General features: G+C 37.7%; 1 protein-coding gene across 1 annotated transcript in view; it reads left to right on the top strand.

Annotated features, from left to right (window-relative positions):
• RASA1 (RAS p21 protein activator 1) overlaps positions 1–14,664 on the top strand; it is a 61,462-nt gene that overhangs the window by 31,809 nt on the left and 14,989 nt on the right. The window contains exons 10-15 of the mRNA XM_054398253.1: positions 2,748–2,868; positions 3,937–4,093; positions 6,604–6,691; positions 9,341–9,418; positions 11,316–11,473; positions 11,769–11,845. Of these exons, the coding sequence (XP_054254228.1) occupies positions 2,748–2,868; positions 3,937–4,093; positions 6,604–6,691; positions 9,341–9,418; positions 11,316–11,473; positions 11,769–11,845 (679 nt within the window). The remainder of the gene's footprint in view (positions 1–2,747; positions 2,869–3,936; positions 4,094–6,603; positions 6,692–9,340; positions 9,419–11,315; positions 11,474–11,768; positions 11,846–14,664) is intronic.

Raw genomic sequence — 14,664 nt, 5'->3', positions numbered from 1 at the left:
CCTAATTATCAACAAATTAGTTTATGAAGAGAATTACAGAAGAGATAACAATGGTAATGGAACAGCATCACTTCCAATTTTAATGTTTTCAGCTTGTGTGTCTTTTGTTTTATCCTCAACTGCATTCACTTGCTAAAGGTTCGCTTGTAGTCAACAGAAAAAATGGTAAGCATTGTCTGTCCTCTGAGGTGTTCATCCTCTGCTGTGTCCCCCTAGCTCTGGTCCCTGGCTCAACCATGCTGTGACTTAGTCCCATGTTATGGGCAACCAGGCTGCCCTGTGTCTGAGGTTATTCTTCTTCCAGAGGAAGCATGTATACACAGAAAAGCTTCAGGGATGATTTCAGGGATGGGATTGCAGGGCTTGTCCTGGAGTGCTCTTGCCTGATAGCAAAAGCTCATCCCAAGCGCTCTCCATGTCGTGTAGCTTTTCATAAGCTTGTAGCTAGTTATAAAGTATACATGTTTATTTTGTTCCCTCTTGTTCCCAAATGTTCCTATTTCAGTGGTTAGAAATTTAATTTCCTCCCTAATTAACATTACACTCAAGTTATACCCCTTTGAGATCTGTCATACCAACATGAGAACATTTCTTGTATTTCCCCTTAGTTAGCTCACTAATCTAATCATACTAAGGACGACCTTGTCCCTTTGTAATGTGTTCATAGTTGCCCTGCTGCCACCAATTTTGGGGCAAGGTTGCCTTTCTTGAACGTGGTACACCAGAACAGTTTAGAGTACCATATCATTTCTTTTTTCTCTGGAAGATACTTAATGACTCCTATTTTAGGATATTTCTGTTTTCCATCGTGGGTTGACACTGTCAAGCAGCTAAGGATTGTCACCTTTCTTTGTTTGCTCCCCTCTCTTGCCGGATGAGGACCAAAGCAAAATAAATCCTGGACTGAGGTAAATACAGCTCAGTAAGCAAAAGAAAGGGTAGTGGATGCAAAGGCATTTACTCACCATTTCCCACAAGCAGACTGATGCCCAGCTGGTCTCTGAGCAGTGGTCACCCAGGAATACATCATCCCACCACTATCTCCCCAATTTCGTTGCTGACTGTGATGTGAACATGTAAAAGAATATCCCTCTAATAACTTCTCATCAGCTGTCCCAGCTACATCTGCTCCCATCATCTTCCCCACCCCAGCCACCTTGCTGAGAGCAGGGGCAGAGTGTGGGTAGAGAAGGTCCCGAGGCTGTGCAAACGCAAGCACTGATCAGCAGAAGTCAAAACACTAGTGTGTTACCAAAACTCATTGCTACAAGAGCTGCTGTGACAAAAGTTAACTCCTGCATACCCAGCACATTTTCACAGCCATGTTACATCATAGCTAGTCCTCCTGTGAATAACTCGGCTGTTTAAGTTTCTCATTTTTTGTTTTCTAGTGGTAAGTATCAACAAGTGTAACCTTGATGTTGTACTAGTAAACTTACACCTTGCTAATCTGGTCTTCCCTATGCTGCTAATTGTGTTGTGTCATCAGTGCTTCCAGTAGTTTGCTGCCATTAGCTTGCACTTGATAATGTGGCTGGGATAAAAGCCAAAACAAGAGTCCTGAGACAGCTCCTTGAAACACTTCTCGTAACTTTCCTTGTTCTCCTCTTGAATCATAGCAGTAACTGTCTTCATTTTAGCTTTTGGTCTAGGTACTGACAGTTCTCTGCCCTAAATAATTTTCCTTGTGAGACTGCTTCATATTCATTTGACCTATTGAGATATGTTTGCAACTTGCTTTGTTTAAAAATATTTATTTTCACCTTCCACGTACTACTGTGCTCTGCTTTTGAGGAGAAAGAAAAAAATCAAGTCTTGCGTACCTTTAGGGTCAGTCCGAGTGACTTCCTGTGTCTAACGTGAAATTTACTTACAAATATTTGTCACTAGATCTGTTGTTTTGTGTTATATTATGTTAAGTCCTGTAATTCCTCTTAGTATTATTACCAAAGTATTTTTCATCTTGCTTTTGTCATGTTGTTCAAAATCATAATTTGTGTAGATAACATGGGCAGGAAGAAAAGTAGCATATTTACTATGAGCCAGTTCATCTATTGCTTTTCATCTCACTGCTGTTCCCACTACTTCACAGTCTTGCTTTTCATGTTTTCTTATGGCTAAAAAACTTTTGATGATCAGCTTACTTGGTAAGGTGCAACTTGGCTTGTCTTTTGCCCATTCTCATTTGTTGCTTGCATTTCCAGATGCTATAGTTTTCTGTGTGAATTTATCCTTGTTTTATGTTTCCCATTTCTGCTTTCTTTTCTTGTCTTGGGTTCTACTCAGTTAAGAAATCCTAGTTCCAATGAGATTGAGGGACTGTGCCACACTGAGTGAGTTTAGTGGTGATCTGCACCACACTTGATGTTTCAGTTTTTCTTCAAAAGCTTTGGTAGAAGAAATTTAGAAGCTAGCTAATTCTTTAGAGACTTGCATAAATTTAACAGTGAAAGATGCTGATTTTTATTTCATAACAAAAAGATACAATGTTGCTCTGTAGAAATCATTCTGTATTAAAACTTTTTTTCTTACATCATTATTCTGGATATATGGAAATGGTTATATTACATTTCTAGCAAGGGTATTATTGTATGACAAATTATCTTGCTTTATTAAAACACATGAGAGTAAAATAGTAGTGGGTTGGTAGCATTCATTATGATAATCCTGGTTGAGCTTCATAGGATGTAATTTTTTTAATGGCAATTTCTGACCTTAAAAATATGTTTTTCTTCTTTGTTGGCCAGCACCAAGAACAAGTGCTTAATGACACAGTGGATGGAAAAGAAATCTACAATACGATTCGTCGGAAAACAAAGGATGCTTTTTATAAAAATATTGTCAAAAAAGGTTATCTTCTGAAAAAAAGTGAGTTATTTTTACTTTTATGATTTTTTTTTCCCCCAAAATAATGCAGTCTCAGGGAAAAGCCTTTTCCTGATGTCTAACCTGAACTTTCCCTGATGCAGCTTCATTCCATTTCCTTGTATACTACTGCTGGCCAGCAGTGAGATTACCACCTGATTCTTGAAGCAGGTGTAGACTGTGCTGAGATGACCCCTCAGCAACGAAGTCATCTCATTGCCTTCTCCTCTCTGAGATGAATTGAAAACCTTTAGCTAAGAGATAATGAGATGATTCAAATGTGCAAACTGGAGTGCTTAGTAGGTGTAGAAATGCACATACTCAAAAATCACTCTTCCATCTGGGGGACAGTGTAGTAAGCTGATGTTGATTTGTCTTTTCAGAACAGAGCTAGTACTTGTTTGTTGAGAGCCATGGCAATTTTATGACAATCAAAATACAAAACTCAGGCTGAAAGGTTTTTTTCTAAATGATCCTGTGACTTAAGCATTCATTAACTGCTGCAAGTTCTTAATCCATTGTAGCTCAGACAACATTTTCTCTGAAACAAGTGGAACAGAAAAATTCTTTTGTCTGTGTTTAGGGGCATGATTTTAATTTAAGTTTGCATATAACTTTTTCCTGTTACTCTATTCCTCACCTATGCTCTTTTAAGATATTTTAATGCAATCTATTAAAAGTTATTCCTAAACTCTAATATTTACATGTGAAGTCTGTTTTGTAATTTAAATTATAATAGATGGGATCCACACCATCATTATTTGCAAACTGTTTGGATACTGTCTTAACACTGAGAGAAACTCACTGTACAAGCAGGTCATTTGCACTTGCATAAGCCTGTTGAAATTGGTGAAAATGTTTAGACCCTGAAGAGGGTCTAGTTTTACCCACAAGCTGCATAAAACTGAGTGTATACATTGATATTAAAACCTAAGTGTCATTACCTGTGCATTCTTATTCTATTTGTACTTTGACAAAAGCTTTACTGCCCTCCTTAATGTACTTCATTTGCAAAATTTACTCTTGCTTTTTTAAACAGTATTGTAACTTTCTGCTTGACTCTTCTTACAGGTAAAGGAAAAAGATGGAAAAACTTGTACTTTATATTAGAGGGAAATGATGCCCAGCTTATTTATTTTGAAAGTGAAAAACGAGCCACAAAACCCAAAGGACTAATAGACCTTAGCGTGTGTTCCGTCTATGGAGTACATGACAGTTTGTTTGGCAGGTAGGACACTGGCTTGCAATTTTTCTGTGTGCAGCAGGAGAGCTGACTCCTAGTTTGAGGCAAGTACAGGACTTGGGCCAGTGAACAAGTAACCCTGGCTTATGCTGTGGCTCTTGATCCATGCCAAGAGTCTGTACTTGGTGTGGATTGCAAAAGCACGTGTAAGAGGTCTGTCTAATGATTAGTAACTTGTTTAGCTATGGCAGCTTGATTGCTAGCTACTGTACATAACAAATTCTAGTCAGAAATTTTAGAATTTAGTATTAAAGTTTTATTATGAAATAAGATGTCATGATGATTCAAGGGATTTTGCATTATTTTTTAATGTTGAATACATTAGTTGTTTGATGTATTTTACAGAGATTAGAGATTGAGCTGCGGGTTTTAATCCTTTTGAACTAAGAATTTTGTCAATTCCTAACATTCTTTTGATAGGTATTTGAAAGCTAACTTGGTTACATAGTCTGCAAATGCTTTTCTATTTAAGAACAGCTACTTCTGTTAATTAGACCAATATAGTAGCAAACTAATTTAAGTCGTCATCCTCACAAATTGTTTTTGCATGTTTACTGTGTTCAGAGATAATTTGCACATCAAATCTTATTCCCTGTAATATTTTGATGTTTAAAATATGCCAACTGCAAGGAATGTGATTATTAGTGAGGAAGCTGAGAATCGAAAGTCTTATAGCACTGGTAATTAAGAGTTGAAATATTTTTTCATTGGTGGTTATAAAAAACTCTCCCAATACTCTGTATTTTAAAATCATATTGGAGAAATAAGGTATAAATTCTAGTTAGATAGAAATGATGGATCAAAGCTAGAGAAGGATAGATTTAGATGAGGTGTTAGAAAGAAGTTCTTTACCATAAGGGTGCTGAAACACTGGAACAGTTTGCCCAGGGAGGTGGTACCCATCCCTGGATGTTTTTAAAGCCAGGCTGGATGTGGCTCTGGGCAACTTCATCTAGTGTCAGGGAAGTTGGAAATGGAAGGAACCTCAAGGATCATCTAACCCTGACAATTGTGTAATCCTATGGATTTTAATATTTATTTTAAAATTATACTAGTCAATATCTATTTATTTTTCTAGAAAAAAAAATATTAAAGAGAAATTCTTGAAATTAGTGGCATTTCTTAAGCCACAAAGACTGGTGCTTTTGTTTGGTCTGTTGTTTTGCAGCTCCTTTTAAATCATTGTAATAATTTGAAAAACTCTGTAAAACCAATGTAATGAGGAGCCTAGATACAGAGTACCAGAACAGTGATAAAAGGAGTTTTGAAATGTTCCTTATGTAAGCTGGCAGTTATGCAGGAAGCTTTGGTGTATATAGTAAACAAAGAACACTTAGGTTAGCAGTGCCTACCTCTGAACAGTTTTTGTGGGTTGAAGTTTAGCTGGACAGTAAGTGGCAATAAAAGTGAGTGGGAGGAGATGGAGAGTTGCACTAACTTAGGAAGCTCTTAGTGAGGAATTGTAGCTGAGACAAAGTTCCTCCTGCATCTCAAGTATCTGGTTTGCCCTTTTCTCAGAAGTACAGTGAAGTCTGTAGCTTTGCATGGTTCTTTGGTGACAATGATTTAACTAGCCCAACACCTGACTCCTTCCAGCTATCCCCCACTCCTCTGTGGCATGGCCACAGTGTGTTCTGTCAGCATTTCTCTAGGCAGTGAATTGGACGGGGGAAATGAAGACTTGAAACTCCCTGTAGGGGAGATCTAAGTTTCCTTGAGTGCAGTGAGAAAAGTTCCTGAGGGTAGTGTGTGCTTTAAATAGCTTGTAATTTAGCAAAGCAAAATATTTCTGACTAAGTTTTTGGCAAATCGGTGGAGGTACACAAAATGGCAAAGACAATATTATTGGACTTCAGATTGTAGAGGTTTGTGTCACATATATTCCTGATCTCTGTGTGGCCCAATACACTTTTTTTTTTTTTCTGGTTGCAAGAGCTATGAGACATGTTGAGATAGGGGATTACTTAGGTTAATATTATTTCCTGAGATTGTGAAATAGTAAATCATTAATACATGATTAATTAGTTGGGATCTGATTAATTAGCTGGGATCTAATGTTGAACGTCTGCTGCTTTTGAAGCATCTAGGAATAGTCCTTATTGACAAGTCTTTTGCTTTGGCTAAAAGTCAGCATATATGCTTGTTAAGTGCAGACCATTCTAAACAGTTCTTAGTATTCTGAAACAAAATCTATACTGAAGTGTGGTTTTCTGGAAGTGACATAATACATTCAAAACAGGCTGCAGTTTTGAAGGACCTGAGAGATTTTCCAGTTGCACTTCCTCTTTCCATATGTGATGATCTGCAGGTATACAAACACAAATTGATGCAATGTGCAGTGCTCCTTACAGACAGTAAATGTATTGCAGCATAAAGTTATTAGTTCGGTCTGAACTTTGTTAGATTAACTCGCAGATTAACAAGTGAGTGTGTCAGTTACTACTACAAAGATTAGTAATTAATTAATTTTGTTTGTTTCTTTGTTTGTTTTTAAGGCCAAACTGTTTTCAGATAGTAGTTCAGCACTTTAGTGAAGAGCATTACATCTTTTACTTTGCAGGCGAAACTCCAGAGCAAGCACAGGTGAGAACTGTTGTTGATAAATATAATTTAAGAAGTAATGTTTTTGTCTTGTGATGTTTAATGATATCATCCTTCTGGAACAGGAAGCAAGTGTATCACAAACAGTTCAGTGGCTGTGTCTGCATTAGCAGGTGTTGGAATAGCAGTGGATCTGTAAGGGCAACAGTAGGTGCTGGGAGCCCAAGCACTTGAGGGTTCTGCTTTGGACAAGTTCCAGTCAGGTCCCATGGACTGAAATTCCATTATTTTCCACTATATTGTTCTGAAGACTTTTAATTATTTTTTTCTTTGTACAGTTCAATTCATAAGAATAATTTAATCACTAGGTGTTTTTCATGTTATAAACCAAAACATGCTATAGTGTGAGTTTTCCTTCACAGCACTTTCCATGAGCTAGATGCTAAGGAACATATGTGTACCCAGTGATCAATGCATCTTGAACAGCTGCCTTTTGCAGTTAGTTATCCTATCCATTAATTGTGCATAAAAAAGTTGTTCTAGTTGGCATCCTTTAGTTAGTAGCTCTCCAGCAGTTATGTTTGCTGATTAAGACTTGTAGGATAAGAGCCTAATTCTCTGAAATTCACTCACCAGCAGGAAAGAATGTCTAAGAAGAGACAATGTCCTTAGTAGGTGTACAGCTCTGAAAGTCCACATCTCTGAACTTCACTTGTTGCATCAGAAGTGAAGCTTTGCACTTGGTTTTATTTGAATAGAATTAAAGCTCTTTAGAGCACTCATAATAGACTGCTATTCACCAGAGCATGAAAGCTGTACAAATTTAGTATTCTTGTGCTGTCTGTAAAGGAAAGCACAATTTGTATTAATTTTTATGTTAAATTAATCCAAATTTATGACAGTTGCTGAGATCACATCAGAATGGTGCAGTGGCTGTTGTCATACAACTCAATGTACTCTCTTTGAGAAGCCTTGTGCTGTAGAGTAATTAAGAATATACATGTTAATTTCCACGGTCATTACTGTACATTCATTTTTGTCACATCTGAAGTGGCTTGTGCTCTAGAAATTAAAAGAATTAAGTGTGTAGAAGACAGAATATCCTGTCTTATTCCCTGAACATTTGGTATAATCTGCTTTTGATCTTGATCTGATTAACAGGCTGTTTACTGTGTTTATACAGAATACAGGGTGTGTGGTTTTTTTGTTGTTTGTTTTTTTTTTTTTTTTTTTACAAAATGGCTTTGGCCCAGAGAAGCTTAAAGTATTTGTCTGTGGAGAAAGCTCAGCTTTCTTACTCTGTAACATTTAATAAAGGGATAGTTTTATTTGTATGTTAAGGCTCTCTTATAATGTGGTAAACAAGTATCAAAGCAGCACCATCCTGTGGACTGTTATTATGACTTCTTTATGTTTTGCACAAAACAAAAAGCAAGATAAAATGTAGTCTTACATGCTGGTGTCACCCTGGTTACTGTAGCACATTGTTCATTATCACTGCTCTAAGCTTTGGCATTTGAAGGGAAAGGTTTTCCTGCTGTGAGTGAGTATGAGGTGTACTATGCATCCAGGAAATACTTCTGTTAGAGTATTTAAGGAGGCATTTGTTTCTTCGATTGCTACTCCTTCTGTGACAAAGGAAACAAGCTACCGTGACTTAGTGATGCATAGCTGAAAGCTTTTCCTTCTGTGGAAAGTTTTGAAAGCTGAAACCTGACTCATAAGGTGGTGTAGCTGAGTGTAGCAGAACTACATCTGGCTGTATTTTGTAATTACGGAAGGTACTGTGAAGACTAAGATTGAAACACTGTTGGTTTTTCTTTTTTTTAGTGGCATTTGCAAACTGTACTTTGAGAATAGCTGGTAAATCTTTGAGGTGCAGACTTAAGAAGGTTGTCGGTCAAATTCTGAGTGTTGTGCTTTATAAGAGCTGCACAAAATTTGGTGGCTGGTGCACCAAAACTAGTGAATGAGGATATAGCACATCTTCCTAAGGCACCTTGCCAAACTGCTCTGTTAACAACATTCTCATGTTGCAGTGACTTTTTCAGAGGTGGCCTGGTGAGTTGGCAGTGCCTCTTAGCAGCTTATTTGTTTAAAATCAATTACACATGAAGTGTGGTGTTAATAAACCTTATTTATTTCCTTGATCAAAACAGAAACCATCCGTTCACTCTGCTGTACACATTTGTGAGCAAAATTGAGAGCACTGGATATATGTGCTGTGTTTTTCTGTGGATGTTGTTTTTCATTTCTGTTTGATGTATACACATAGTATTGTGACTGCCATACAGAACTACTGGAGAGAATAATTGGAAGAGTTTGTCCTGGTAATTGTAATTTTCTCATGAGCAAACAAGTTTTGCTTCATTTTGTATAAAAAAATTGTAATTTTATGTAATATTACTAGACTGGAAAATTGTTAAGGGTCACACTCTGTATCCCTTAGTAATGCTTGATATTTCTAAAAGAGAAAATGGCTCAGATTTGCAAATCCTTTGTTAGGCTTTTCTCAGAAAAGATAAAAATTTTGCTTTAATATTCAAAGCTGCATGCTTTGGAATTACAGGAAACTTAGGTTTTGCCAGCCTAAAGGGAAAACTTCAGATACTCTTTTTAGATGTGTCTGTTCCACTGCAAGAAGCTATATCTGACTTTTTTTTATTACTGTTCTGCATGCTTCTCTCTTAGGACTGGATGAAAGCACTGCAGATGTTTTGCAGTTTAAGAAAAACCAGTCCAGGAACATCAAACAAACGTCTGCGTCAGGTAAAGCTGATACTATGGGGTTTGTGGTGTATGGTGGAGGAATGTTTTGTCTCCTTTCTGAAAAATCATATTGATCAATCTCACAGTTTTCCTTTCAGGAGTAGTAAAATCTGCATGTACTGTACTGATTCTCACTTATGGGGTTATGCAGAAACCAAGCAGAATGACTTAAATTTTGTTGTAGTATTTACCTGTATAAAACCCAGAATGGCCCTAGGCAATCTTAAATGTGCTTTGCTAGGCATTATTTTCTAACTACATTTGGCTAAAACGGTGAAGAACTTAGTGTTTGTACAATCTTAACTTTTAAAATCTACCACATATGAGAAACTTGACAGACTTGTGACATGTAAACAAACTACTCATTTAAATAATATTATTGATTTTCAGTAACCAGTGTATTCTGAACCATGCTTGTGGCTTAGTTTCTCTTGGCCTCTTTAAAGTGCTGTGTTTGTGAGAATTTTCTCATAGGCAGAAAAGAGTCTTAAATGCCTAAGTATGTTTTAGTTGGAGAGTAACAGGAAAGCATTTCAAGCACCCCTCATATCTCTTAATGTTAGGAACATTCTCTGTAGGTAACAGACAGTGGAGACAGGAATAGAATAGGGTGTTTTTCAGGGGACTATTTCAGGATAGCTATTTTGTAGTTCAGAATCACAGAATATATCTGGTTGGAAGAGACCTCAAAGGTCATCCAGTCCAACCGTTGACCCAGCACTCAAGGGTCAACACTAAACCATGCCTGTAAGCACCAGGTCCATGTGCTGCTTAAACACCTCCTGGGATGGTGACTCCACCACTGCCCAGGGCAGACCATTCATATGTTTGATAATTCTCTCTGTGAAGAAGTGTTTCCTAGCATCCAGCCTGAACCTCCCCTGGCACAGCTTGAAACCATTTCCTCTAGCCCTGTCGCTTGACACCAAGGAGAAGAGGCTGCCCCCTCCTCACTCCAACCTCCCTTCAGGGAGTTTTAGAGAGCAATGAAGTCTCCCCTCAGCCTCTTCTTCTCCAGACTGAACAACCCCAGCTCCCTCAGACGCTCCTCACAGGCCATGTACTCCAGGCCCTTCACCAGCCTCACTGCCCTTCTCTGAACACACTCCAGCACCTCAATGTCCCTCTTACAGTGTGGGGCCCAGAACTGAACACAATACCCAAGGTGTGGCCTCATCAGTGCTGAGTACAGGGGGATGATAACCTCCCTGTTCCTGCTGGCCATGGTGTTTCTAATACAAACCAGCATGCCATTGGCTTTCTTGGCCACCTGGGCACACTGCTGCTTCATATTCAGTCAACTATCAACCAATACCAATAGCTAACATTAAAGTTGTTGGGATACTGCTGAATAAATGAGCAAGTGAAATCAAAGGCTTCAAGTTGCAAAAGCAAAGCAAAAAGAGTGACAATATGAAATAATCTTTTTACCTTATAAAGTGAAGTAAATGCTCATCTACATAAAGGGATAGAATTTAATGTATTGCACAAGAGAATTTTTATGTCATCTGTTGGGAAAGCACCAAATAAACTGTTACTCCATGACTCTTACTCAGTAAAAGTAATTTCAGTAAAATATTCTGAGAGTAGAAAAATTACTATCTGCAGATACTAATGCCCAAAAATAATTTTAAAAGAAGGAAACAAGATGTCTTAAATATATGGGGCTGGAGATTCATTTTCAGTAATTATGAGTAATTGTTGTTTTGTTGTGACACATAAAATCTTGATTCTATAACTTCTGTTCCATGCTTTTATTAGGAAACTTCAGTTGTTATTCATTTTTCCTGTGTTAACATTAAGCCACAACACAGAGGATAAAAAAGAATTCGTTTATATGTCTTGTATTTCTATTTTAGCAACAAAAAGTAAGTTTTGTGTATTTTTTTTCTTTCAGGTCAGCAGCCTTATTTTGCATGTAGAAGAAGCTCATACCCTCCCAGTAAAACATTTTACTAATCCGTATTGTAACATCTACCTGAACAGTGTGCAGGTAGCGAAAACGCACATCAGGGAAGGGCAGAACCCTGTGTGGTCAGAGGAATTTGTCTTTGAGTAAGTCTTAACCTTCTTGAATTACTGAATTTCACTTGTAAGTTGCATTGCATTAAGACTCTTGACAACCTGTGTTGTTTGGCATGTGCTTTTTAAAAATACTGTATGTGTGTTTATACAGCAGCAACCTTTCAGCCATATTCTGTGTGGGCTAAATTTTCTGTTATTACCTAATTATCTTTGTTAATTTAAGTGTCTTTGGGTGATGATAACTCAGGATTGATATGAGTGTAGAATTAAGCATAAATGCCAGCCAAGTATAGTACTAATTCAGCCTTTCTGTTTTTTATCCTAGTGATCTTTCATCTGATATTAACAGATTTGAGATAAGTCTTAGTAACAAAACAAAGAAAAGTAAAGATCCAGATATCTGTAAGTATTTTTCAGTAAAAGATGAGTATATACATACATATATATATATATATAAACTGCAGCAATGGATACTTTGGTTTTCATTACTCTTGTCAAGCGTTGCCACAGGAGAATCAAGTGTGGTTTTTAACTGCTCTGTATGTTTTGGATGCCTCATACTAGCTTTCTATTAATGTTTTTACCCTGCGTGTTTTTCAGTAACGAAAAGCACAGAAATTCAGTTCTGTGTGTCTAATGGCTACCCAAGCTCTGCTGTGGAGTAGCCATTCTGTTACACAATGACTGTGCATACCAAAGACCAAGAGAAGCTGTCAATACTAGTCTGCTCCATAAAATGCTAAGCTCCACAGAGTTTTGGGTTTGACTGCATGGCGTTTCTTTTCATATATTTTTGTTGCATCCAGTGCGAAATAGAGAGGAAAGGTGTAGTACTTTCATCATTAAAAAGAAATCAATTTTTATTCCAGAACTTGGTGATCTCTGAATAAAACTTTCCCTTCTTTCTTTCAATTTTACCTCATCTGTCTGCTTTCCTTGTACTGCTCTTGGGTTTAAGCCTGAAGTTACCTCAGGATCCATATTTTCTTCTGCATTTCACAATAGTTGCCAAGAGCTTATTTTCCTCACGTAACCCCAGACAGCTACTTCTTTAGCTCTGGTGGTGTTCCTGTTCAGCAAGTTAACCAGCACGCTGGTAATCTATCAGCTTTCTAGGTTTAAAAAAAACAAAGAAATAAACAAAAGGTTTTGAAAAACATGGATTTCGTGATCTTAGATAGAAAAAATGGAATTTTACTTCTCTTCCCACACAGTGTTTTAGGTTTTTGTTTGTTTCTTTGTTCTCTTACTGAAGGTAACTTATTGCCCACCGTACTTGTTCTGGAGCAGCTTCATCCACGTGCCTTCTGTTTGGTGTCTGCCAAGGCAAGACACCTACCACAACCCCTACAAATGTGTTCATTTTCTTTCTTTTCCATTGTGTTCAGAGATATCTGTTCCAAAATTTGTCAGAGTATTTATGATCTCTTGCAGGGTTCTTTCATTTTACATATATTGTGTTACTGGCCTGTTACATACGTTTCAGTGCTAATTTCTTGGGTTTGGTTTTTGTTTTGGTTTTTGGTTGTTTGGGTTTGTTTTTTTTTTGAGATTTGTAGGGAAACCTTGACCAAAGTAGAGGAGTTACCACCCATTTTGAATTTTTGGAACCTGATACAATTTTAAACCCCTTTCTTCTTCCTCTGACTAGAAAACTTTGTGTAGCAGGGGGAAAAATACATTCCTTCTGAAGGACAAAAAGCCTCCAATTGCATACGTGACCATGTTCTTACACTGTTCTTCTATTCATTTGAGCTGGAAATCTCAGTATCTATCTACACCAAAGCTTAAGTTAGTAAAAGAATCTTTAAAAGGATAGTTCAACCCTGACTGATTCTATGATTCTATAGTTTTTGAATAGGGTACATAAGTAACTTCCATCCTAGGGAGGTTGTGTTGGCTTTATAGAGTTCCAGCTGGTGAGAGTTGATAGGAGGTTTCTTTATCTGGGTCAGGAGCAGGATGGGCTGAATGTTGATTGCAGTTAGATGCACTCTTACAGCATAACCCAACCATCCTTTCACTTTGGGTAAGTCATCTTGAATGAACACATCTTTGCTGACAGCCCCAGTCCTTCTGAAAATGTGAAGTGCAAGGGGAAAACAATGAGCTAAACCAGAATTTATTTAACATATCTGTATGCTGCATTGCCTCAATAACTCCTGAACTCTTCAAGAGCAAGAGAACTGATTCTGTGCCTGAGCATTCTCCTTTTCAGCCACAGTTGTTATATGTGGGTTCCTAGGAAGTGGGAATTGTGTGAAGCTGGTAATATTCTTCTTCCTGATTAACTTACCAGCTTTCTGCTTTCTTTTCTCGCCATGGAATACAGACTGAGGGCCCCAAAATGTCTCGCTGCTTTATTTGTTTTGTCCTAACACAAAGAAGTTAAATACCAAAATTATACTAGCATAAAAGCTATTTTTTCACTGTTTTAAAATACTCCCTGAGTTTTCAAGTTTTTTACTTTGAAGTTTGCATATTATTAGTATTCCATAATTATTGTATCATTTTAATTTTTTAAAAAGTATTTCAATAGTAGGAACTGTTACTAAACAGTTTATTACCAACTCCATTTAAATTTAGTTTTTCTTAACAGTTAGATTGCATAAGGATGTATTTAGATAAATACATCTTTATGCAATATATCCAACTGCATATCCAATGCATCCTTGGTGGCCCAGGGGAGGGACACCAAGATCATAAGAGGAGAGCTGGAGCACGTCTCCTATGATGACAGGCTGAAAGAATTGGGGCTTGTTCAACCAGAGAGGGACAAGGCTCCAGGGAGACCTCATAGCTACATTTCAATATCTGAAGGGGACTTACAGAAAGGCTGGGGAGGGACTATTTAGAAGGGCTTGTAGTAATAGAATGAGGGGCAATGTTTTGAAACTGGAGCAGGGCAGGTTTAGGTTGGGCATAAGGAAGAAGTTCTTTACAATGAGAGTGGTGAAATATTGCAGCAGGCTGCCCAGTGATGTGGTTGAGGCCCTGTCCCCGGAGACATTCAAGATCAGAGTTGGTGTGGCTCTGGGCAGCCTGATCTAGTTGGAGGGGAGGTTGGACAAGGTGACTTTTGAGGGTCTCTTCCAACCCAGTGAATCTGTAAATATATGTAATACAGCTTGAATAAAAAAAAAAAAATTAAAAAATCTAGAATGTACTGGGACGCTTCTGCTGCTACTGCAAACTGGGACGGTTGGATAGGATTAGGCAGT

Source organism: Indicator indicator, chromosome Z (assembly GCF_027791375.1).
Source record: "Indicator indicator isolate 239-I01 chromosome Z, UM_Iind_1.1, whole genome shotgun sequence".
NCBI classification, from domain to species: domain Eukaryota; kingdom Metazoa; phylum Chordata; class Aves; order Piciformes; family Indicatoridae; genus Indicator; species Indicator indicator.
This window is presented reverse-complemented; position numbering and strand designations above follow the sequence as displayed.